Source organism: Rhamphochromis longiceps, linkage group LG2, assembly GCF_057381845.1.
Source record: "Rhamphochromis longiceps isolate RC_006_pf linkage group LG2, R_longiceps_female_GT1.1, whole genome shotgun sequence".
Lineage (NCBI taxonomy): Eukaryota > Metazoa > Chordata > Actinopteri > Cichliformes > Cichlidae > Rhamphochromis > Rhamphochromis longiceps.
The window spans coordinates 20,948,689-20,975,387 of NC_140558.1; the positions used below are offsets into that span (position 1 = coordinate 20,948,689).

Consider the following 26,699-nt stretch of genomic DNA (forward strand, 5'->3'; position numbering starts at 1 on the left):
TCACATGAACCTACAAACACCTGCTCACCAGTTTATCAAAACTAATCTACTTTAAACGTCTTTTCTGAAAGTGTAACTGTGTCATTAATAAAAATCTTATAAACCTGAAGTAAGACGATGAAGCACGAGACGACCTCTGACCTTTGAGCCTGTCATATGTTGCACCGACCCTTTAAATTATGACATATTTCTCAAAGATGACACAGCAGCGTAAGAACTTCCTCCAGTATTTATTAGAACAACAGATCAACACAGTGAGTTTAAAATCAGGTCAAACACATAAAAACACAATGACATCATCACAAACAGAGTGATGTCATCACACAGGCAGTGGAGAGAACAAACAAGGCTTCAAAGTAAGAGTCCAGGTGTAAACACACCTGGTGAAATATGGCGTCTTCATCGTTATTGATTATAAACCATTAGTACTGATCATAAATCTTTATTTCACAATAAAAGTCTGATGCAACTCACATGTGTTTGAGTCTTCTACAGGGGAACTCGCCAACCATTTATCGGTTTCTGTTTCCTGTTCACTGATTGGTCCTGCAGAGACACAGGAGCTGATCAATGAATAATTCAAAAGATGGATCTATACAGCGTTGTGGAACACTTCCTCCAGCTCCTTCACAGTAAAACACCTCAGTCACAATATAAGGGCTTTTATTGTGAAACATCTAAAGGAAATGTAGACCTTTAACAGATCAATGCGCTTATTGATTGATCAGATTGTCTCTAATCGATAAGATCTGAAACACTGAAACAGGAAGTTTAGTCTGCAGGACCCGCCAGCCAATCAGAGTCACTGTAACATCATCAGAGAGGCTCCAGTCCCATGATCCACTTAGCTGATTACATCGGTTACCTGTATGGTGCACATGGACAGGTGAGGGAGGTGCTCAGGTAGAATGCCGCGTGAGTTCATGGTCGGAGGCGGAGCTTATCTGGCGCTCCACTGCCCGCTGAGCCTTGCAGGCGGCCATTTTGGCCTGGATGTCCCTCTTCCTTTCAAAGTAGTCGACAAGCGGCGGCTCTGTCAGCATCGAAGCCAACACCTGCTCAAAGGTGATCGACCAATCCGTATCCAACACGCTACCCTGCCTCTGCTCGCCGCCCCTGATCAGCACCGTGTCCTCAGCGATATCCTCGCACTGCAGCGAGCCGGCACTCACCACCGAATATGAAGACACTGACGCATCATCTTTTGTTTCCTCGTCGGACATCTGAGGCGCCACCACCTCCAGCTGGGCGTCAGCCAGAGCTCGGCACACTTCGGACTCACCAGACGCCCCGTGACCAGGCCCCTCCTCCTCCCCCTGAGGGCTGTGGGGCAACGTCTGAGCAGAGAGCGAGGTCTGTGGCGTGGTCTCGCGCTTCTTGGTGCCGTTGTTGAACTTCTTGCCCACTTCACCGATGCGCAGCAGCAAACTGGCAACCGTGGCGATGGCGTGATAGAGCTGCTGCTCAAGAGCCTCCTCGCTGAACATGTTGTACAGAGTTTTACACAACTCAATGAACTGCTCCTGCACGCACAGACATACACACACACACATATATATATAAATATATACAATAACAGACACACAGCTGTACAGGATATTTTACTTGTATGCTTGTTTGTGGCTTCCTCTCCCCACCAGGACTAAGAAAAAAAACACTAATTACTTAATTTTATTAAAATTAATCAGTCTCTCTGTGGCGACCTGTCCAGGTGCACGCTGCCTTTAACACCCCCTTAGATACCTGGTTTGAACCATCCTTGCTACCTGGGTGTCACACTTGTGTCTGTAAAAAAACGGTGTAACACCTCACATTCTCACCTGGTTCATCCTCGGCAGGTCTTTGATGGTCTCTCTCTTGGTCTCCTTCTCCTTGGCCCACATCCTCAGGTAGTACCTGTAGTCCTTCACCTCTAAAACAGACCAAAGGTCAGGGGTCAAACGATTGGGCCAAGCCTCAGAGTGATTCCTCCTCCTTAAAGACTCGAGTCAGGGAGGTCAAGTTACCTTTTTTCTCCTCACTGTCTCCATCTTTTGGCTCCTCACCTGTTCAGATAGAGATCATCATCATCCTCATTATCAAACTTTGGGGTTAAATGTGAGAATGGAACAGACGGTCTAAAGATGGATGAGGTCACCATGACCTCATTTTCCAGGTTAAATTCAATCCTGAGCTGACGGTCTTCTAAGTTTAGCTAACGCTGAGGAATTCACCTGATAGCTTAGCCAGAAATTTTCAAATTATCTGCTAATGTTATGATCATCATCACAAAAACACGAGAAAAACATTAGAATAACTTGGCAGCAGAGTAACATCCCTAACCCTCAAACCAAACAGACACAAACCTGGTGTCACTTCCTGCTGCCGCAATGCATTCTGATCAGAGAAGTAGGAAGCTTCTGGAAGGAAACATCACAGGAAGAGGAAGAAGGAAAAGAGGAAGGAGAAGCAGAGTGAAATGTTCAGGTGTGTTAATCCAAGGTTTGTTCATGCAGATTGATCAGTTTGAGTTAAGCTTCATGCAGACTCAACGATTACCGACAACCACAGGATCCTCTCTGAACAGCAGGGAGGAAGAACTCCATTTTAACAGGAAGTGACAACAGATGTGTGTGTGTGTGTGTGTGTGTACCTCGAGGTTCCTCCTCGGTGAAGAACTGCGTGGCCTCTAGAGCAGACTCCGCCTCCTCTGGACACAGAGCTAAAACAAACAAGCAGCAGGTGAGTCGCAGGTTCTCCACCTGTGGTTCAGTCTTTGATCCATTCAGTTCTCACCAGCTCTCAATTTACCACCCTTCAAAACCAGGAGACCCCACAGAGACCCAAAACCCGACTTCGACCCCATTCACACCTGGTCCACCACGCTGGGTTTGGCTCCAAAAATCTGACAGTGTAAAGGCTGGAACCTCTGACGTCACGGCCAGCGGGTTACAGAATTCATCAGGACCAAAACCAGATCAGTGCAGAATAAGGAAGAGCTGATCTCATGATTCAGGGTTACACTCACCTGTACAGGTGAGCTGTGTTACCTGGAGGTAGGTGGAGCTTGTACAGTAGCTTCAGTTTTTCCGTCATGTCCCCGTGATACATCCCACCTGCAAAACATACACACTAAGACCTGTGGAGCTCTGTAACCTGAAGCTCTAATCTTGACCTGTAATATATAATATGTACTTTGGATTGTCGATCTGTAATCTATTTTCTGAAGTGCTAATCTAGATCTGTAATCTTTCGTTTGGATCACTAATCTATGATCTGCATATGTAATATGTAATCTGAGGCTGTAATCTGGGCTCACTCAGTCCGGTGATGAACTCTTTAAAGTTGACTAGCCCATCCTGGTTCTGGTCCAGCAGCCTGAAGAGGCGGGCCGACAGGGTTGGGTTGTGCCCTCCGCAGACCCAGGGAGCGAGCGAGACGAAGAGCTGACGGAACTGAAGCGGGTCGATGCGGTACTGCTCCAAGTACGGCAGGCTGGGATCGTGACGCTCAGCGGCAGAGCTGCTGGAACCCCAGTAACAGCTGGTCATGTGTTTGGACTGGATCGGCAGAATGGACAAAAAAGGAGGCGGGGTTAGAGGCAGTAACATGCTTGAACATACAGGTAGAGCTATGTTTACGTCACAGAACAGATTTGAAAAAGGAAAAAATGAAGTTCTGACTCTTGCAGGGTCACACAAAAACAAGGTCACTTCCTGTCTGATAAACAGGCGCGGGTTACACCTACATTTCTTCATAAGTAATCAGACGTGATGGAAGCTACTGTTAGACAGGAACAACGAGAACACCGGGAAAGGACACATCAACACTTTGGTCCAGAAGCAGAAACAAGAACATCAAAAGGCCGTGGGAAGGGGTGCTTTCCTTCATCACAGCATACAGCCAAGTGAGGAAGACCCACCGAGAAGGCTTGCTGTCTCACAGAGCAAACTCAGAGCACCCAGGAGCAGAAAGACTAGAGTGTAAAAGGCTGAGCAGCTCTGGATCAGCCTGCAGGACGATGAGGAGGTTTCGTCCTGTTTGCTGAAACACTTTCTAACAGAATTGGTGAAAAAATGTTTTTGGTTTATTTCACACCTGAACATCAGGTCAGCACAGGAACCGTGTAACAAACATGAACTCACCTTGAACAGACAGTAGAGCTCCTCCAGCTCTTCAATACTGAAGGCTGACTCCGTCATCATCGCTCTCACCTGCACGCGCACACACACACACACACACACACACACACACACACACACACACACACACACACACCTGTGAGCTCAATGTCTTCATTAACGCGCTGTATAAGCTCGTGAAAACACCCACCACACTTCTCTTGGCAGTGTCCTCCAGGGACTGGATGACCTTTAACCTCTGCTTGAACCTCATCTGCTCAATGACATCAGAGCGCAGACTGCCAAACTTCTGCACAGAGAAGAAGAAGCTGCAGTTACCTCAGAGAAGAGGACGCCTTTCATCACAAACATCCTTCCTGCACCACCAAACCTGCTCATCAACCTGCCGAGGAAGATCCATCAGCTCGTGTAGGGAACGAGAAAGACTCAGTCAGTTTGGCGCCGCTCTCAACAGGTAGTGTGGACTGTTAGACCACCCACAGAGCTTTACAGTCCACTCTGGGTGCATTAAGCCCAACAATACAGTGGGGCAAAAAAGTAGTCAGCCACCGATTGTGCAAGTTCCCCCACCTAAAATGATGACAGAGGTCAGTAATTTGCACCAGAGGTACACTTCAACTGTGAGAGACAGAATGTGAAAAAAAAAATCCATGAATCCACATGGTAGGATTTGTAAAGAATTTATTCGTAAATCAGGGTGGAAAATAAGTATTTGGTCAATAACAAAAATACAACTCAATACTTTGTAACATAACCTTTGTTGGCAATAACAGAGGTCAAACGTTTACTATAGGTCTTTACCAGGTTTGCACACACAGTAGCTGGTATTTTGGCCCATTCCTCCATGCAGATCTTCTCGAGAGCAGTGATGTTTTGGGGCTGTCGCCGAGCAACACGGACTTTCAACTCCCGCCACAGATTTTCTATGGGGTTGAGGTCTGGAGACTGGCTAGGCCACTCCAGGACTTTCAAATGCTTCTTACGGAGCCACTCCTTTGTTGCCCGGGTGGTGTGTTTTGGATCATTGTCATGTTGGAAGACCCAGCCTCGTTTCATCTTCAAAGTTCTCACTGATGGAAGGAGGTTTTGGCTCAAAATCTCACGATACATGGCCCCATTCATTCTGTCCTTAACACGGATCAGTCGTCCTGTCCCCTTGGCAGAAAAACAGCCCCATAGCATGATGTTTCCACCCCCATGCTTCACAGTAGGTATGGTGTTCTTGGGATGCAACTCAGTATTCTTCTTCCTCCAAACACGACGAGTTGAGTTTATACCAAAAAGTTCTACTTTGGTTTCATCTGACCACATGACATTCTCCCAATCCTCTGCTGTATCATCCATGTGCTCTCTGGCAAACTTCAGACGGGCCTGGACATGCACTGGCTTCAGCAGCGGAACACGTCTGGCACTGCGGGATTTGATTCCCTGCCGTTGTAGTGTGTTACTGATGGTGACCTTTGTTACTTTGGTCCCAGCTCTCTGCAGGTCATTCACCAGGTCCCCCCGTGTGGTTCTGGGATCTTTGCTCACCGTTCTCATGATCATTTTGACCCCACGGGATGAGATCTTGCGTGGAGCCCCAGATCGAGGGAGATTATCAGTGGTCTTATATGTCTTCCATTTTCTGATGATTGCTCCCACAGTTGATTTTTTCACACCAAGCTGCTTGCCTATTGTAGATTCACTCTTCCCAGTCTGGTGCAGGTCTACAATACTTTTCCTGGTGTCCTTCGAAAGCTCTTTGGTCTTGGCCATGGCGGAGTTTGGAGTCTGACTGTTTGAGGCTGTGGACAGGTGTCTTTTATACAGATGATGAGTTCAAACAGGTGCCATTCATACAGGTAACGAGTGGGGGACAGAAAAGCTTCTTACAGAAGACGTTACAGGTCTGTGAGAGCCAGAGATTTTCCTTGTTTGAGGTGACCAAATACTTATTTTCCACCCTAATTTACGAATAAATTCTTTACAAATCCTACCATGTGAATTCATGGATTTTTTTTTCACATTCTGTCTCTCACAGTTGAAGTGTACCTCTGGTGCAAATTACTGACCTCTGTCATCATTTTAAGTGGGGGAACTTGCACAATCGGTGGCTGACTAAATACTTTTTTGCCCCACTGTAGTTCATGTTCAGTACAAAAACCCAACATTGGTGTTTGAGGGTCTCTGCCTAGGTGCAGACCGTCATCTATTCAACTCTATTTTCGATTCAGGTTTTTTCACACAGTGCCAAATCACAATAACAGTGGCCTTAAGATGCTTCATATTGAAAGGTCACAACCACAGCCCTTAATGTGACAGCTGACTTTCAGCCAGTTAAGTTAACGGTGAATATTTTATTTGTGCTTTCGAAATGAAAAAGTCCTGGAGAATCGCTTCGCTCAAGCAGCACTAAAGCTTAAGTGTGGAGGTGGACCCCACGGGGCTAACCGTCCTGATGTGTTGGCCGCTAGGGCTGTTCGATATAACGATATGTATCGGATGACGATATAAAAACGTCGATAGTTTCATTTTACGCTATCGTTTGTTTCATGGTGTCGCAAAATAAACTGTTTACGGCAATATTTGTTCATTATTTTGATGGTCACTGTAGTGGCCATATTAATTTCTTAAAGCTCTCTCTTTCTTTAAAGTTCTCTTATATTTAATATAACCACACTACAGACAGAAGTGCTTGTTTTTATGCGTTGTCGTTAGCAACAATGACGGTAACCGCATCACATGTCCGCTTGTTTATTTTCCACATAAACCTTTCACAATAAAGCTCAAGATCCTGTTGAGACTTTTCAAAATAAACTGAATCACGTGAAAGATGCAGAGTGTTTATGGATGAGAAGTAAAAAGAGCCGCCAGGTGCTAAAAAAATAAACCTTAGACTCAAACGTTAGAACAGGCTTTTCCCCGCAGCACGCCGTGTAAGAAACACTCACAAAGAAAACGGCGGCCGTTACAACTTATGTCTAAAAATGTATCGTTTCAATTAAAACACTCGACTCCAGGTACGCAACGCCCAGCTGGAAACACTTCACGCAAGTTGAGCTGCCTGAAATTCACAGAATTTACAGAAAATGTAAAAATTTTGTGATTTATATCGTCCTTTATTCCTCTTGTACTCCGTGTGTATTTGACTCTGTGGGGTTTGTGGCCCTTCCTCCTGCAGCTCTGGGTGAAGACCTAACGTGCAGCTCAAAGGCAGCATGCAGCGTGTTCTTAAGGCGGAATAATTCATTAAATATTAGAAAACATTTACGTTTCCAACATCAGTCACAACGTAGAGCTCTGATCGTTTTATTGGCTGTCTACATAAAGTAGTCTGTTTTTCTAGGTTCTGACCTTCACGTCATCCGTCTGAATTTATCCCAGTGAGAAAGCTTAGTGACCCCCCCCCCACCACCACCACCACCACCACTCTGGCATCACCTCGTACGATGACTTTATGAGGTCAAAGACATCGATTTCAGGCGACGGCTCGTCTCCACTTGTCAGCTGGGCGTGCGGGTGAGGGATGGGCGGAGCCACCGTCTGTTTATTGACCACATTATCCAGGTACCTGCAACACAAGTTGGATTTATTCCTCAGGTGTACACAGAACAGTTCGGAGTGAGCCGATTCTGGCTCTGGACTCGTACCTGCCCAGGATGGTCATGGCCTCTCCCTCGTCGCTACAGGAGAGCAGGGCATCCATGTTGTCATGGAGGACAGCCAGCGCCACCTGCGGGTACATTTAGAGACTGGAAGTCATTCAGCTATAGCACAATCTCATTCACATCCAAAATAATGGATCTGTGGGTGTCCCTGGGTCCATCAGCACTCCTACCTGAAAGATGACCTTGATGCCCTCATAGAAGAAGCAGTCGACCAACAGGACGGCGCTGTCGAAGGGCATCACAGACAGGAAGAGGGTGAGGAACCAGGACAGGCTGATGGTGGAGATGACCCCCAGCTCCTGCATGTGTTCATAGAGCAGGGGGAGGAAGGACCGGGTCAGCTCCTCAAACACCCCCTGATCCACCAGCGCTCCTGCAGGACATACGGAAACCACGTCACTATCCCCAAGCCTAAGGAGGACTCCTCAGACCCGTCTCCACCAGAGGATGGATCTACTCTGGTGCTGTGATCCTGCCTTCTACTGACCTACAACTCGGGTGTTGTAGTAGTCGGGCAGCATACGCTCACACAGCGCCACCAGCAGCCAGAAGGCCTCTTCCTCGGTGCAGTAGAGCAGCAGGACAGAGGTGACGATGTTCATTGCCTGGTGGAGGAGACAGAAGGTCAGAAACAACAAACCGACACCACCTCAGGACGCCTTACACATCATGTTAGTGCAGACGTCATCAGCTGTGTCAGGGGGTTGTTTCAGGCACCCGGCTGAGCTTGATGGGGAAACACAACGCTTCTGTTTCATTTTGCTTTATGGGAGTACCTGGCAATATCCGATGCCCGGGTTGCGGTGGGCGTATGCGGTGAGGACGCGGCGCAGGGCGGCAATGCCCATCTCATTCTGGAAGGCTCGGTGTTCAGGCATCGAGCGGTGAAGGTCGCGCTCAATCTCCTCAGTAGCTAATGAGCATAGCCCCATGGCCTGTTCCACCAGTTCACCATAGTAACCAGGGTGGGTTGCCATCTCGTTTTGCGCTCCTGGATGGACGGGAGGACAGATGAGTATGCGAAAATGAGCATAAACAGAAATTCGTGGTCCCAACTCTGAATATGACTATCCAGAGTTGGGACCAGGAAGCAGAGTTGCAGTCTTACACGCCTCTCTGCAGCTTCTCTCCTCCTGCTACCCCCCCAAAAACCCATCTCCATAGAGACTGTGTCAGCTCCCAAACAGACAAAAAACAAACTAAAAACCAGCAACAAACAACTTAAACATAAACAATTACAAAGAAAGAACAATAAAGTATCCACATCTGAACCAAAGAGTAAAACAGTGAAATGTGGATTATTAAATATTAGGTCTCTCTCCTCCAAGTCTCTGTTAGTACATGACTTAATAATTGATCAACAAATCGATTTACTCTGCCATACAGAAACCTGGTTGCAGCAGGATGATTATGTTAGTTTAAATGAATCAACACCCCCGAGTCATTCTAACTACCAGAAATCTCGAAGCACAGGCCGAGGGGGCGGTGTGGCAGCAATATTTCACACCAGCCTGTTAATTAATGAAAGACCAAGACAGACTTTTAATTCATTTGAAAGCCTGATGCTTAGCCTCGTCCACCCCAGCTGTAAAACTCAGACACCAGTCTTACTTGTTATCATCTATCGTCCACCTGGGCCTTACACAGAGTTTCTGTCTCATTTCTCAGACTTTTTATCTGATTTAGTTCTGAGCTCAGATAAAATAATTATTGTGGGTGATTTTAACATCCATGTAGATGCTAAAAATGACAGCCTCAACATGGCATTTAATCTGTTATTAGACTCAATTGGTTTCTCTCAAAATGTAAAAGAACCCACCCACCACTTTAATCACACTTTAGATCTTGTTTTAACATATGGCATAGAAACTGAACATCTAACAGTGTTTCCTGAAAACCCTCTCCTGTCTGATCATTTCCTGATAACATTTACATTTACAATAATTGATTACACAGCAGTGGAGAGTAGACTTTATCAAAGTAGATGTCTTTCTGAAAGCGCTGTAACTAAGTTTAAGAATATAATCCACCCACTGTTATCATCTTCAATGCCCTGTACCAACATAGAGCAGAGCAGCTATCTGAACGCTACCCCAACAGAGGTCGATTATGTTGTTAACAATTTTACCTCCTCACTACGTATGACTCTGGATACTGTAGCTCCTGTGAAAACTAAGGTCTCTAATCAGAAGTACCTGACTCCATGGTATAATTCTCAAACATGTACCCTAAAGCAGATGACTCGTAATCTGGAGAGGAAATGGCGTGTCACAAATTTAGAGGATCATCATTTAGCCTGGAGAAATAGTTTGCTGCTTTATAAGAAAGCCCTCCGCAAAGCCAGAACATCTTACTATTCGTCACTGATTGAAGGAAATAAGAACAACCCCAGGTTTCTCTTCAGCACTGTAGCCAGGCTGACAAAAAGTCAGAGCTCTTTTGAGCCAACAATCCCTTTAACGTTAACTAGTAATGACTTCATGAACTTCTTCACAAATAAAATTTTTATCATTAGAGAAAAAATTACCAATAATCATCCCACAGATGTAATATTATCTACAGCTACTCTTAGTACCATCGATGTTAAGTTAGACTCTTTTTCTCCAATTGATCTTTCTGAGTTAACTTCAATAATTACTTCCTCCAAACCATCAACGTGTCTTTTAGACCCCATTCCTACAAAACTGCTCAAAGAAGTCCTGCCATTAATTAATTCTTCGATCTTAAATATGATCAACCTATCTCTAATGATCGGCTATGTACCACAGGCCTTCAAGCTAGCTGTAGTTAAACCTTTACTCAAAAAGCCATCTCTAGACTAGAGATGGACCGATCCGATATTACGTATCGGTCCGATACTGACCTAAATTACTGGATCGGATATCGGAGAAAAATAAAAAAGGTAATCCGATCCATTAAATATCACGAAAGCACCTCACAAAACTTGCAACACACCGTAACTCACCTCAGAACGTTAGCACGTCGGAGCAGTATGCATCACGTGATAGAGCAGCTGTGGCATGCGGACCTGTGGTGGTCTGGATAGCATTTGGAGCTTCGCTAGCAACCCGGCATTTCATCTCCGACAAAGTTATCCCCGAGAGAAGTAAAGCAAGTGTGTAAGTCCATCTCTGAATGTTTGTAAAGCATTCCCACGTTAAGCTTAACGAGCGACTGCCTCTCGCTCTCCGGCTGCTACTTCAATCGTGAAACTGCTAATGATCAGCTGATCGGCTTTTCTGTCACGAGTCTCTCTTGTTTGTTTTTGGTCCACTTTGCGCCAGAAAGAGCAAACCAGCGGCTGAACAACAGCAGCACGTTTAAGCTTGATAAGCTGTTGTTACAATTTATTTAATATTACTTTCTACACCAGGATCTTTTTCTATGTAGCTGACGGCTGTGCAGGGGCGGATCTAGCAAAGTTTACCCAGGGGGGCCGATAGGGCATTAACTGGGAAAAGGGGGCACAAAGACATACTTTTCTTTCTTATTCTCATTTAAAATGTCTAGCTTTTAATAAATAATTATTTGACACCCAAAGTTTTAATTTGATGTAAAATGAATAGAAGTCAATTACTGTATATAGTAACTATTAAGTCTAATATATATACCCTAGTAAGCTATAGTACTTTTTCCTTTGGGAAGGTACCATCTGTGCAGTCTGCAATTTTGTTGAAGAAAGATGTTGAATCTATTTAATATTTCTTGAAAAATAATTGATTTCTGTGCATTTTTTTTTCACACTGCATCAAATTAAGGTTGATTACGTCGATTAAGCATCATGAGGTGGCGCGTGAGGGGTGGTTCCCTATTTTTTATTTATTTATTTTTGTTGTTGCTGGGAGTTGGAACCCTATTAGTTAGGTTGCTTAATATTTACGCTAAGTACTCTTTAAAATACCAGAATAGGGAGGATGGTGTAGGTCTAAGTTTATTAGATTGATCAGTATTGCTGAACTATGAAATATTTTTTTTGTATACAGGTATAACAGAATAGCTTTAGTGTAGTTGTTGTTTTAAACTTGAGTATGAACTTGCAGACTTGCAAAATGCAGCAAGATATTTTAAAAAACAGTTTTGTTGATTAAAAAAACACTATATCGGATTCATATCGGTATCGGCAGATATCCAAATTTATGATATCGGTATCGGTATCGGACATAAAAAAGTGGTATCGTGCCATCTCTACTCTAGACCCAGCAGTCTTAGCTAATTATAGGCCAATCTCCAACCTTCCTTTCATATCAAAAATCCTTGAAAGAGTAGTTGTCAAACAGCTAACAGATCATCTGCAGAGGAATGGTTTATTTGAAGAGTTTCAGTCAGGTTTCAGAGTTCATCACGGCACAGAAACAGCTTTAGTGAAGGTTACAAATGATCTTCTTATGGCCTCTGACAGTGGACTCATCTCTGTGCTTGTCCTGCTAGACCTTAGTGCAGCATTCGATACTGTCGACCATAATATCCTATTAGAGCGATTAGAACATGCTGTAGGTATTACAGGTACTGCACTGCAGTGGTTTGTATCATATCTATCTAATAGACTCCAGTTTGTTCATGTAAATGGAGAGTCCTCTTCACACACTGAGGTTAATTATGGAGTTCCACAGGGTTCAGTGCTAGGACCAATTCTGTTTACATTATACATGCTTCCCTTAGGCAGTATCATTAGAAGACATCGCATACATTTTCACTGCTATGCAGATGACACCCAGCTCTATCTGTCCATGAAGCCAGATAACACACACCAATTAGTTAAACTGCAGGAATGTCTTAAAGACATAAAGACCTGGATGGCCGCTAACTTTCTGCTTCTTAATTCAGATCAAACTGAGGTTATTGTACTCGGCCCTGAAAAGCCTAGAAATATGGTATCTAACCAGATTCTTACTCTGGATGGCATTACCTTGGCCTCCAGTAACGCTGTGAGGAACCTTGGAGTCATTTTTGACCAGGACATGTCCTTCAATGCACATATTAAACAAATATGTAAGACTGCTTTCCTCCATTTGCGCAACATCTCTAAAATTAGAAATATCCTGTCTCAGAGTGACGCTGAAAAACTAGTTCATGCATTTATTACTTCCAGGCTGGACGACTGTAATTCATTATTATCAGGATGTCCAAAAAACTCACTGAAAAGCCTTCAGCTAATCCAAAATGCTGCAGCAAGAGTCCTGACAGGGACTAGAAAGAGAGAGCATATTTCTCCTGTTTTGGCTTCCCTTCATTGGCTTCCTGTTAAATCCAGAATTGAATTCAAAATCCTGCTCCTCACATACAAGGTCTTAAATAATCAGGCCCCATCTTATCTTAATGACCTTGTAGTACCATATCACCCTATTAGAGCACTTCGCTCTCGCTCTGCAGGCTTACTTGTTGTTCCTAGAGTATTTAAAAGTAGAATGGGAGGGAGAGCCTTCAGTTTTCAGGCCCCTCTTCTGTGGAACCAGCTTCCAGTTTGGATTCAGGAGACAGACACTATCTCTACTTTCAAGATTAGGCTTAAAACTTTCCTTTTTGCTAAAGCATATAGTTAGGGCTGGACCAGGTGACCCTGAATCCTCCCTTAGTTATGCTGCAATAGACGTAGGCTGCCGGGGGATTCCCATGATGCACTGAGTTTTTCCTTTCCAGTCACCTTTCTCACTCACTGTGTATTAATAGACCTCTCTGCATTGGATCATATCTGTTATTAACCTCTGTCTCTCTTCCACAGCATGTCTTTATCCTGTCTTCCTTCTCTCACCCCAACCGGTCGCAGCAGATGGCCGCCCCTCCCTGAGCCTGGTTCTGCCGGAGGTTTCTTCCTGTTAAAAGGGAGTTTTTCCTTCCCACTGTTGCCAAAGTGCTTGCTCATAGGGGGTCATATGATTGTTGGGTTTTTCTCTGTATCTATGAAGCGCCTTGAGGCGACTTATGTTGTGATTTGGCACTATATAAATAAAATTGAATTGAATTGAATTGAATGACGCTTAAACACGAACCAGAGAACAGCAGCCACAGCTCCCCTCTCAGGCGCTCTGGGATCCCATTGAGGACCAGTTCTCTGGTTCTGGAAGTCCGGTACATGCAGACGCCTCGACCAAACTCTAAGAAATGGATGTTCCATGACTCCTCCTTCATCTTCTCCCTCATCTGCAGGAGGGAGGAAATGAGATCAGTACCAGGACTGCCTGATCAGTACTGCTGAGTACTGAGCGGATCTGTACTCACGGCTTTGGGTCCCAGGTCCTCTGGGTCGTCTCGGTGGTAGAGCTGCAGGAGACCCTGGATGGCTGTGGGTAGGCCAGGGTGATAATGGCGTGCCTTCTGAACGGACTCAGAACCTGGAGAAGAAGATGGGGGTACGGAGGAGGACGCCTGAGGACAAAAACAAAACCATGAGGACTCTGTGAAAGCAGCTGAACCATGGTACGAGCTGTGATGGACATACCGAGTGACTAATCTGAGACAGCGGGTTGGTGTCACCCCACGAGCTGTCCGGGGTTCGCTGCAGGAAGTCAGAAATACGTTGGACCAGGAAGTCCCTGTCTTTGAGGTTGGCAAACAGGAAGTTCATCTTGTTCTTGGTGCTGATGGAGACAGGGCAGGGAAGGACACTGCTGCTGTCCGCCTTCTCCACAATGGAGACCTGCAGAGGACGATGGGTAAAGTGACCACAGTATGAAAGTATTTGTGTTCATCTGCAACACTCTGTAATATGTGATGTTGTAGCCATCATGTGACCTCTGACCACAGCTCATCTACTTCCTGCAGCACCAGCTGACCCAGCTCACCTCTCGGAGGGGTATGATGAGCTGACACAGGTCTTCCTCTTTGCTGCTGAAGCAGATGTAGTTGTTGGAGATGAAGAGCTGTCCGACAACATGCATCTTTGCGAACGGCGTCCACAGGGTGCAGTCCGTGTGTCCGTCAAGCCGCTCCTCCTGCGTCAGCCGAAACATCGCCCGGTATCGCTCGTTCTTCGCTCGGGCGTCCAGATCCCTGCAGACAAGAGAGAGATGTTGATGGTAACCAAGAGTGCGCTGAAAACAGACTTAAGGAAAAGAAACCCGTCTGGTGCAAACAGAGGGACACCTCTTCAGCGCAGAGACGTTCTTCAACGTTTTGCTGGGTTTGGGCAGCGACAGGTCGGCAGCAAATGCCTCGTTGTCGAGCAGCTGGCGCATGGCAATGTTAGCGAGTTGCTCCATCAACTTGAAGGTGTCGTTGATGTTGAGAAACATTGAGAAGAAATGTTCGGTGTTGCGAGTGCTCACGCGGACACTCTCTGGAAACAGCAGGGTGGCGTTCTTCTCCAGCCGCGTCACCTCGGTCCATGGCACCACCAGAGTCACTGAGGTCAGAGGTCACAGGATGACATCAACAAAGAACTTCTGAATGCTTCTAAACCCCACCTCTCACACATAAAGACAGCTGGGAGAAGCTCCAGCTGGTTAAGACAATGCACGGGTTTCTACAGTAGAGACCAAAAGTAGAGAAAAACCTAGGTTTTCTGACATTTTCAACATACTACTAGTTCTGATTCAAGGTTCTCCTAAATCTGAAAACAAAAGACCCTGAAGGACAATGAGTTTTTGTTACCTGGTCAAGAATAGAATAGAATAGAATAATCCTTTAATTGTCCCACAAGGGGAAATTTGGATGTAACAGCAGCCAGAAAGACAGGTATACAAACAAACACAAGAACAGAAACATATTTACATATTTACATCAAGGACAATGGTTACCAAAAACAGAGTACTGTACCGTTATTAAATTAAATTAAATTAAATACAGATAAGAGGCAAACCAGGTTTAGTGTGAATCGCTTGATAAAATAGTGCAGTTACAGCACTGATGTAAACATCTATGTTTGTTGGGAGCAGTTCTGATTGTACAGTCTGACAGCTGCAGGGAGGAAGGATCTGCAGCTTCATGCATCGAGGACGCAGCAGTCTGTCACTGAAGGAGCTCTGCAGTTCAGCAACATTTACATGCATGGGGTGGGAGGCTGTCCATCAGAGATGTTATTTTGGCCAGAGTCCTCCTGTCTCCCACCACCTGCACTTGGTCCAGGGTGCATCCCAGAACAGAGCTGGCCTTCCTGATGAGTTTATCCAACCTCTTCCTCTCAGCCGCTGATAAACTGCTGCTCCAACATACAACACTGTAAAAAAATGACAGATGCCACCACAGAGTGATAGAAGGTATTTAAAAGCACTCCCTGGACTCCAAGGTGAGTTACCTGTAATCTGTAAAAGTTTGTTCACTTTTGTTTGTTCACATGAAGAGATCAACCTGAATCTGGTTGTTCAAAGAGGATGATTTCTGGGATATCAAAGAAAGCCCCAAAACACAACAGTGACATGAGACAAATATAATGTTCGCAGTTGTGGTGGGTTTCCATCCCCCTGATAAGGTCTCCTGTGGCAAATTGGTCAAAGGAGAAATCAAAAGTTCCCCTGCTAGGGACAGGGTTGGGAGTTTTCACAAGAAGGGGGACATCAGGTTCAGGGGCCTCACACTCCTCAGCCTCCACTGGACGTTTTGTGCCAGGATGCTTGAGAGGACAGCCCGACCATCAAATGTAGTACCTGTCCAGGTTGTGGAACACTGGACCAGCTCTTTATCCTCTGGAGGATATTTTAGGGTGCCTGGGAGTTTGGCGATCTAGTCCATGTGTTTTGTGCACTTGGAGAAGGCATTCGACTGCGTTTTCTAAATTCTTTCACACACATTACACGAAAAATGAACGCGAGGGCCCTCGGGGCGCCTGCTGCTGCTGCACTGAAGTCGGGGGAGGGGGGTGCTTTCGAATAGTGCACATTTCATTCATTATGTTGTCAATCCAAGTCCATTAAGCATAAATTACTTTTCCTGGGTTGTGTGCAATCCCAGAAAGAAAGACCCTATCCAAGGTGTAGGTCTATTAGTTTATGTTGTGGGGTTTGTGTTAATACTGGAGTGCAAAATTACTGATGGAAGGTGGACAAGAGAAGGTCAGACACAGGTAAGCAGATGTGTCTTTGGATAATGGCAGGTATTATGTATCCTGAAACAACATTCATAAGTAGGGCCAGCAAAGACCATCTGAATCGAGGAGGGGGCCTAAGGGTACATCTGTCACCATGTTACAATGCTATGATTGCAGCCATTCCCCAACTCTCTGTGAGTGGGACTCATGGCATAGAGAAAGTGTTCGCCCAGGGCACCAAACAGGCCAGGACCACCCCTGCCTGGGAACATCTCGGTGTCCCCCTGGATAAGAGAGAGGAAGTGGCCAGGGAGAGGCAGGACTGGAAAACTTTTCTTAGGCTGCTGCCGCCGTGACTCAAACGCACACAAGCATAAAAAAAGATAGGAAATGAATGGATGCGTGTATGTTCTGCACTGACCCGTTCTACGATCAAGAGAACGACCAGAAAGGCTGGGGAACATATGATGTGAGGAGAACCTTCAGTGAGGGCGGAATGTTTGAGTTGGTCCAGATAGATCATAAAAACGACTGCACCCACAGGAAGTGCTGAGGTTTGTGTCTTATAATAATAATAATAATAATAATAATAATAATAATGGAGTGGATTTATATAGCGCTTTTCAAGGCACCCAAAGCGCTTTACAATGCCACTATTCATTCACTCTCACATTCACACACTGGTGGAGGCAAGCTACGGTTGTAGCCACAGCTGCCCTGGGGCAGACTGACAGAAGCGAGGCTGCCATATCACGCCATCGGCCCCTCTGGCCAACACCAGTAGGCAAGTAGGGTAAAGTGTCTTGCCCAAGGACACAACGACCAGGACAGAGAGCCCAGGGATCGAACCGGCAACCTTCCGGTTACAGATGCGATTCCCAATCCCCTGATCCACGGTCACCCGTGGCTTCAGGTCTTACTCTGAAGCAGGGTCCGTTCCTTCACACAGTTATTTTACAACATAATCCTCACAGCTGACCCAGAGTCCTGATCCAAACCCAAGAGAACCTGGAAGACCTCTGGGGACAAAGCTACAGCTGATAAAATCAAAGAAACCAGGTCCAGATATCAAAGTGTGGGCGAGATGGAGGCAAGAATGAGCTCAAACCAACCTCACACAAAGAAAGAATGTGCAAGAACCTTGATTCTGAGTAAGACCTGAAGCCACACAAGACACAAACCTTAGCACTTCCTGTGGATGCAGTCGTTTTTATGATCTATCTGAACCAACTCAAACGTTCTGCCCTGGTTGTTTTATATCAAATCTTGGTAAAACACGCCCACAGAATCGATTCCTTCACGTCATGATCATCAACAAGAGAAGAAAAAGGAGTACTTTATCCTCTAACTTTGGTCTCTGCTGTTCAGTCAGGTGTATATGATCCAGCTGTTTTATGTCTGAGCTCTCTCTTTGAGCTTTAAGCAACAAAGCATTCAGTGTAAAAACAAGACTAAATGCTGGCCTGTGATTGGCTGCTCGTACCTTCCTTTCCAAGCAGGAAGGAGTAGAAGCACAGGTGGTTGACGGACAGGTAGAGCCAGCCTTGTCGTGGCACTCGGCCCTTCCAGTAGCTGCAGGAGTAATAATTCACCAGCTTCTCCTCCTCAGGCATGCCAAACAGCTTCCTCATCTTCAACTCTGCCTCCCGAAACTTCCCGCTGTCCTCCTCGTGCTCCTCTCCGGGCTTTAACCGGTTCTCCTCCGCGATGATGCCCTGCAGGAAGTGACATCACTCAGCAGCAGCACACAGCAAAAAACAGACAGTCTGAACAAATAGGAGGTGACATACAGAGATCTTTCCTTTGACGAAGGTGGTGATGTCTTCGTCGTTGTCAAAGATGGAGATGGTCTGGAGGAGATTGGCTTCCAGCCAATCCCAGTGCTCAGTGATCTCTTTCCTAGATGAACCTGCAAGACACAGCTGAGGGTTTAACCAGGTGGCTCCTCTCACACGACACAATTAGATGTTACACACCTGACACAATCAGCCAATCAGTGCCTGTGATGTCATTACGCAAAAACAAAGAACGCAAACTACAAATGAAAGCCGACGACCTTTTCTTCAGTGAAATTCATATTAGCTTCTTAGATTAGCGCCGTCCACCAGGAACGCTGCAGGTGAGCTAACCAGGTAACTACAAATCTGTGAAATGATTTAGATCTTAGCCCGAGCTGGTAAAGTGGAGCTGGACCACAGAGTCACGGTTATGTTAACCTAAATTAACCAACATGCTTACAGCCACTATGATATCATCAAGTTAAGGATAATCTGGGCAATCTTTGGACAGGAGACATCCTCAGCCCATGGTGTCGACCTCAGTGACGATGAACTTGTGAGTTTCTGTTAGAGGTCACATCCTCCCCCTCACCAGTCAGAGGTCTTTCGAGCGACGGCAGCAGATATTTTGTGCAGACTGAGGACAAAATGTTCTCCATCTGTTTGAGGTCACAGTCCACTGTGACCTCCAGGTCATTATAAGAGGTTCATGCATCAGAACTCTTTGGAGGCTCTCAGAGGCAGTGATCACTGAGCTCGGCGTTCATGTGACAGTGTGACGGCAGCACTGACACCACAAACAAACATGCTTTTGAAGCCAACATGGGAACAGACCAGCCAACAGGAGCTTTGGGGAAAATACACCTGTTAATCGTCGAGCTATTGTGGAGTTCTTACCTCACAATATGAAGCTTTTTCCAGGCAGCTGTTACTGAGATTTCACACTTCTTAAATAAAACTGGACTGAAAAAGCTCTGCAGCAGGTGAGCTGGCTCAGAAAGTCTCCTCACCTCTGGGATGGTGACTGTCACACCAAAATGACGAGCAACTTCTTATGTTAGAGATCTTTAACAGCAGCGGTCGAAGGCCGCAAGTTAAACTGCTGGAAGCATCAACCCGAGCGCATTGCATCGGAGCGCCGCTCTGCTTTATGACTCCCGCCTTTGTGTTTCTACACGTTTACCTGTAAACATGACCAGAAATGACATTTTCTGCATTCACGGTCGTAGCTCGACGAGGTCCACTCACCACAAGCTATGTTCCAGTAGATCTGAGAGTCCGCAGTCTGCAGCAGGATCCTGTATGGTGCTACCCGGGCACTGGAGTCCAGAACCACATCCAGAGTCCCAACCAGGAGACCTGCACAGAGACAGACAGGTGAAGCAACTTGGGCAGTTATCTGGATCTGATCAGTGTTTGGATTGAAGGTGTTCTGGACTTGGACCATATCAGAGAGCATTTCTTGTTCCAGACCTTCATGGTTCTGATTTTGGGAGACAGTTATTTGTTCTGTTCTGACTGAACAGCTGTTGAAGGCAGAGCTCGGACACGTCAGAGCCGAGTCGGTCCGAGTTTCAGAGACAGTCACAGAGCTGAAAGACATCTCTAGTCTAACATCATGGTTCCCTCTGCGATTTAACTACAAGTGCAAGTCACACCTGATTGATCCTCTGTCAAACTGTTATGGTGCTACAATCGCTGGCCCTGATTGCTCTGGTTCCCCAGGTGGACTCGCACCTGAAAACCTATTAAATAATTCATTTAATGACTTAAACCAACTCCCAGCAGCATCCAGGTCATTACTCTGACACATCGTTTCAGCATTTCAGTGGTGACCTCATGTACACGTCCACCAGCTGAACGTAATTTTGAAAAACTCTCAAAATTTTTAATTAGTTATACCGTGCATATGAATTCATTGTTCTATGAGAGCATTGTCTCCCATTGAGCCAGCTACACATACAGTGCAGGGCGACACACCTGTTCTCCCTGATCACCTGCCCCAGGTCGTCTTGGGCGTTACTGCAGCCTTGTCAAACCAGCGCCCCCGACCACAGATTCTTTTCATTTACAAATTAAACCAATTGCAACATTAAGATCATCATGGAGGATCCTCTCCACACTGAGCACACACACACCTCAGCTCAGGGTGGGTCTCTGCTGCTGTGTGGTCTTCACCTCTGATTGTTCCTCCATGTTCTGGCTCCATGTGAAGCTTTGCTGCACCTCCCTGTGGCAGCATCAGTGAGACCTCCTCCTCGTCGTCCTGCAGGCTGAACCACAGCTGCTCAGCCCTTTTAAACTCTAACCTTTCTGTTCCTGAAGCTGACGGATTCTTCTCTTTACCCTTCACTTGGACAGTGGGCCTTCTTCCTCACGTTGCTGCGATGATGAAACGACCCGCCACCCCAGCCCTGTATATGTTCTTGTTTCGCTGCATCTCTGCTCATCTTCCCATTTCATCTCCATGCTTTCAGCCACTTATGAACAATTCATGAGACACCTGTGATATGCTGAACAGGCCTCCCACCTGTCCACCCCCACTCCTTTAAAAACACTATGACCTTTCAACCCAACAAACTCGATTACCGGGACAGTAAACACTCCTGTCAGCTGACCCCTGAGGACCTTTCTTGCATCCTGCGGTCAGACCATGAATCATACTTCCTGTCAGCTGGTTTTCGAACTGCAAGTCACTTTCTGCACAGCATGAATGAACACAATCTGCAGGAGCTCCACCTCAGACACATCCACACAGTTAAATCTAACAGACAGCAGCATGTGGGCTGAGTGTGCAGGTCACTCAGCAGCCATGTTGGTACGGCAGACGGGCAGTTATTTTACAGCACTGTGTGAGCTAACGGTGATCTCCGGGTTAGGGTTAGCTGCACAGCATCACGTTCAATCACGTGGAAATTTGCTGATGTGTGCTAAAGTTCAAACCGCATTTTTACCCTGTAGACACGGGCGATCGTGGCTCAAGGGTTGGGAGTTCGCCTTGTAATCGGAAGGTTGCCGGTTCGAGCCCCGGCTTGGACAGTCTCGGTCGTTGTGTCCTTGGGCAAGACACTTCACCCGTTGCCTGCTGGTGGTGGTCAGAGGGCCCGGTGGCGCCAGTGTCCGGCAGCCTCGCCTCTGTCAGTGCGCCCCAGGGTGGCTGTGGCTACAATGTAGCTTGCCATCACCAGTGTGTGTGAATGGGTGGATGACTGGTTGTGTAAAGCGCTTTGGGGTCCTTAGGGACTAAAAAAGCGCTATACAAATACAGGCCATTTACAAACTTTGCCTCCATCTTTGCTCGTGCAGATCACCTACTCACAAAACTACGGAAGCGTAGAGCTGCCACCCAGGCAAAAGAAAAATACAAGTGTATCACGTTATAACGTGAAAGGTTTATTGTTCTAACAAGATACTTTTCACGTTTGAACAACATAATATCACGTTATTACAATATACATAATTATCACGTTCGTACAATATAAATATTATATTGTACAAACATGATAGTATGTTGTACAAACAGGAAAAGTATCTTGTTAGAACAATAAACCTTTCACGTTATAACGTGATACACTTGTATTTTTCTTTTGCCTGGGTGGCAGCTCTACGCTTCCGTACAAAACAGCAAACACCCCCGGATCTTCAAGTTTCAGCTTATCGATCACTAATCGATTATTCCATCTGCCGCAGAACTAATGTTTGAAATACCAGCTCACCGGAGAGCCCCCCTCCGCGGCCGTGCCCCCTCCTCCTCTGCAGGACGAAGAACGGGTTCGCCCGCTCGGACACCCACAGAGCCCCGGCCAGCAGCACCTCCTCCGGGTGGATCCACATTTCTGCCCGCTGCCGAAGGCCCTCCTCCGGGGACTCAGGGGAACACAGGCCGGGGAGTCAGCGGGACAGAGGCCGGAGTGTCGGCGTGCGAGGGCTGTCTCTCCCCCGGGGAAACGGCAGGAAAAAGGTGCTGAAGCTTCCGCGAGAGTCACGCAAACATCGAGCTGATGTTGTTGTTTTCACTCAGTCTGATGACTGCACTTTACTACCGGGTGTTAGGCCACTCCCCCTGCGCCCGCTGCGTCATGACGTTTACATGTCTGCAGTTTATAAAACGTTAAAGCGAAAAACAACAGGGGGCGCTGTTTTGTCAGCGTTAGGGGCTGTGAGTGTATTTTACAAAAACACCGCTTAAAGTTTACATTTCAGCAGAAGAAAATGTAATTTAGAAAAAGCCGAACAAAGCCACGTTCAAGCTTTCCCCACAGTCATGTGATAGGTTACATGATCCCACACGTGAACTTAGGAGCTCCAGTATTTAGGGACCGTGTCAGAGGCGTTGTGTCAGATAAATACATGCACTTCTGCCTAAAGATCAGATCAGTTCCCAGCATGTTAACAGCGGCGGGCCTACCCAGACTGCGTTCACATAATTGCAGGTGACTTTACTAAGGCCGACGTAAAGACTGTGCTCCCAAAGTTCTATTAGCATGTCGAATGTCCCACCAGAGGAGAGAACACTCTAGACCATGTTTACTCCAACATCAAGCATGCATAGAGCCATACCCCTCCCCCCACCTCGGTCAGTCCAACTACCTCTCCCTCCAGTGTGTGAATGTGTGTGTGAATGGGTGGATGATTGTGTATAGTGTAAAGCGCTTTGGGGTCCTTAGGACCAAGTAAAGCGCTATACAAATACAGACCATTTACCATTTACCATTCCTGCTCTCCCAGCCTTACACCCCCCTCAGACGCAGTGTCAGGCCCACCACAAAGACCATTACAACCTGGAAATGCTCTCTTCAAATCACAGGACCGCTTCACACAGACAGACTGGGGCATATTTGAACACCAGGATCTAGAAAGTTTCACTTCTCCATTTGTACAATCCCAATAGAGCACTAAGGTCGTCCAATCAGATGCTCCTAGTACATCCAAGGTCTTGACTGAAGTTGAGAGGTGACCGGGCCTTTGCAACTGTGGCACCTAGACTCCGGAATAACCTCCCTGTTCATATTCGTACCGCTGAGTCTATCCAGTCTTTTAAATCCCATTATAAAACCTCTTTTTACTTTGGCTTTTGATTCTAACTAGTTGGCTGTTATCTGGCTTGTTGTGTTGTCACCTATTGTTTCTTGCTATGTTTTCTTATTGTTTTGTTTTAATTGTCTTATGCTTTTACTGACTGGGAAGTACTATGGTCAACTTTGTTGTTTTTAATATGTGCTATATAAATAAATTTAGATTTGATTTGATCCCATCCTGTCTAAAATCAGCCACAATCATCCCAGTGCCAAAAAAGTCTCCAGCCTGAACGATTAGCGCTCTGTGGCCCTCATGCAGCTAAATACTTTTACAATTTATTTTTCCAAACCACGGAGCCGCAGTATAAAGACTAAAGAGCCGCAAGTGGCTCCGGAGCCGAAAGTTGCCGACCCCTGGACTAGTCCTTCAGCACATCAAGGATTTCCTCCCCCCAGAATTCGACCCCACCAGTTTGCATACCATAGGGTGACCATATTTTGATTTCCAAAGAAGAGGACACCTGGCCCAGTACTGAAGAACTTCAATAATGTTTACTTAAAGAAATTTTTAACATATTTAAATGAGGCCTTCTCTGTGCGGTTAATGAATGGTGATATAAAAAATGTCATATAGGCTTTTACAAGTCAACAAGGGCAAAAAAAAACCCCAACTTAAAAACCTCTGGAATTAAATAAGGGTACCGAAACAAGGCCTCATCTGTATGAGAAAAATTACCAGGGACGATACGAGGGAAATTTCTTTTGCAGTTTGTCTGAAAAGCTTTTGCAGTTTGTCTGAAAAGCTGCAGTTGCACTTTGGCATCTTTTAAACATCACCAAGGGCTTTGCTGCACGCTGTCTGTCCCGTCTGCGAGTGCAGAAAGTGACTTGGAAAGCAGCAGCTTGGAGATGACATCATACATATGTAGGCCTATAGGAAAACCCGGACATTTTCATCAGTCTCGAAAATCCCCCCGAAAGCCCCGGACAGAACATGAAAAGTGGACATGTCCAGGAAAAAGAGGACGGTTGGTCACTCTAGCATACCGCGCAAACAGATCCACAGAAGACGCCATCGCCACAGCCCTCCACTCTGTGCTGAGTCACCTAGAGAGGTGGCAGAGCTACGTCCAAATGCTTTTTGTGGACTACAGCTCAGCCTTCAATACAATCATCCTGGACATCCTCATCACCAAACTGGTCACTCTTGGCCTCCTTCCTCTCACATGTGCCTGGATAAAGGACTTTCTCACAAACCGGCTCCAGACTGTAAGCCTCGGCCCTCATTTCTCCTCCACTCGCACACTGAGCACCGGCTCCCCACAGGGCTGTGTGGTGAGCCTCCTCCTGTATTCTCTCTACACCCATGACTGCAGTTCGACCCACAACAACATTCTCATCATCAAGTTTGCTGATGACACCACAGTAGTCAGACTCATCTTAAAGGGAGACGAGGCAGCCTACAGAGAGGAAGTCCTGAAGTTGGCATCCTGGTGTTCGGAGAACAACCTGACACTGAACACTAACAAAACCATTGTCGACTTCAGGAGGTACAGCACTGACTTAGCCCCCCTTTACATCAACGGGGAGTGTGTGGAGAGGGTCCACGCCTTCCGGTTCCTTGGTGTCCTCATCTCTGCTGACATCTCCTGGACAGACAACATTTCAGCGGTCGTCAAGAAGGCCCAACAGCAGCTGCACTTCCTGATGGTCCTCAGGAAGTACAAGCTGAATTCCAACCTGCTGCTGACCTTCTACCCCTCGTTCATTGAGAGCCTGCTAACCTACTGTAGCACAGTATGGTACAGCAGCTGCACTAAGGAGGACAGAGCGAGGCTTCAGAGTGTAGTTAAGACAGCACAAAAGATCATTTCCCTCATCACCTGTTTACTTATTGTGAACGGTGATATAAAAAAGTGCATGATATTTTAGGTGACTGAAACTATCAGGCTTATAGTTCATAGATAAATCTTTCATGGTTGATTGTTCATATGCTTCTACATCCACATTGAAGCCTTTTGATTCTGTGTATCACAGTGCATTATGATTCCTGACAGCTGACTCTATTTCCAGGCTCAGCTGCACAGGCTGCCTGCTTTGACTGTTTTTAAAGCAGAATACTTACAATCAGGTTACAGGACACTTTAACATTAACTTGTTTTTCACACTGAACTGGGAAAAGCTTTCCTGCCTATAACTTGAAGGAGCTACAAAACAACATTAAGCTGTTTTCCATGTTTCACTGGAACATGTTAAAGGGTTATATTTGTCTGCAACTACTCTTGCATGTCTTTCTTTGAGTCTGCAGAGGGTGCCAGTGATGTGGAAGACATCATGCCTCGTCCCTATTCCAAAGATGCCACGTCCCAGTGGCCCCCAGGATTACAGGCCCGTGGCACTGACCTGCGAGCACTGTGAGGGTCATGTTTTTTGACTTTTCTAGTGCTTTCAACACCATCAGGCCGACCCTCCTGGGTGATAAGTTAACAGCGATGCAGGTGGATGTTTCTCTGGTGTCCTGGATTGTTGATTACCTAACAGGAAGACCACAATATGTACGTCTCCCACAGTGTGTGTCTGACAAGGTAATCAGCAGCATAGGGGCACCACAGGGGACTGTCCTCTCCCTTCGTCTTCACCCTATACACCACAGACTTCAGCCACTGCACAGAGACCTCCATCTTCAGAAGTTTTCTGATGACTCTGCGGTGGTTGGATGCATCAGCAGGGATGATGAGAAAGAGTACCGGGCTGTGGTCGACTCCTTTGTCACGTGAGCAGAATCATCTGCAGCTCAATCCAGGGGGTCAGTGTTGACATTGTGGAGGACTATAAATACCTTGGAGTACACATTGACAATAAACTGGACTGGGCTACAAACACCATAGCACTTTACAGGAAGGGCCAGAGTTGTCTCTATTTTTTGAGGCGACTGAGGTCCTTCAACATCTGCCAGAAAATGCTCAGGATTTTCTACGAGTCTGTTGTGGCCAGTGCGATCCTCTATGCTGTTGCATGCTGGGGGACCAGGCTGAGGGTCGCAGATGCCAACAGACTCGATAAACTAATCCGTAAGGCCAGCAATGTTGTGGGGATGGAGCTGGACTCCCTCAAGGTGGTGTCGGAGAGGCGGATGTTGTCCAAGATAAAGACAATGTTGGATAACACCTCCC

At 46.2% G+C, this 26,699-nt stretch overlaps 1 protein-coding gene across 4 annotated transcripts; it reads right to left on the reverse strand.

Annotated features, from left to right (window-relative positions):
• Positions 1-222: 222 nt before the first annotated feature.
• tbc1d9b (TBC1 domain family member 9b) lies at positions 223-22,583 on the reverse strand. Of its 4 annotated transcripts, none has more exons than XM_085418847.1 (23): positions 22,225-22,583; positions 19,757-19,867; positions 18,521-18,639; positions 18,214-18,445; positions 14,852-15,110; positions 14,551-14,758; positions 14,208-14,405; positions 13,988-14,134; positions 13,759-13,909; positions 8,548-8,762; positions 8,259-8,376; positions 7,942-8,144; positions 7,754-7,836; positions 7,545-7,674; positions 4,312-4,410; positions 4,125-4,193; positions 3,299-3,539; positions 3,030-3,095; positions 2,633-2,701; positions 2,346-2,396; positions 2,007-2,045; positions 1,821-1,912; positions 223-1,523 (listed from the first exon to the last, which is right to left on the reverse strand). In XM_085418847.1, the coding sequence occupies exons 1-23, from the start codon at positions 22,340-22,342 to the stop codon at positions 900-902; spliced, it is 3,642 nt and encodes a 1,213-aa protein (XP_085274973.1). In that variant the 5' UTR covers positions 22,343-22,583; the 3' UTR covers positions 223-899. The 4 variants fall into 4 exon arrangements, with proteins under 4 accessions (XP_085274973.1, XP_085274964.1, XP_085274992.1 ...); XM_085418838.1 differs by having other exon boundaries at positions 2,346-2,399; positions 22,225-22,582; XM_085418866.1 differs by lacking the exon at positions 22,225-22,583 and adding an exon at positions 20,687-21,409 and having other exon boundaries at positions 2,346-2,399.
• Positions 22,584-26,699: the final 4,116 nt, after the last annotated feature.

Coding starts and splice junctions, on each gene's coding strand:
- tbc1d9b (XM_085418838.1), bottom strand. CDS start 22,342: ATGTGGATCCACCCGGAGGAGGTGCTGCTGGCCGGGGCTCTGTGGGTG. Junction 19,868..22,224: donor CCGCGGAGGGGGGCTCTCCG/GTGAGCTGGTAT, acceptor GTCTCTGTGCAG/GTCTCCTGGTTGGGACTCTG. Junction 13,910..13,987: donor AGGACCTGGGACCCAAAGCC/GTGAGTACAGAT, acceptor TCCCTCCTGCAG/ATGAGGGAGAAGATGAAGGA.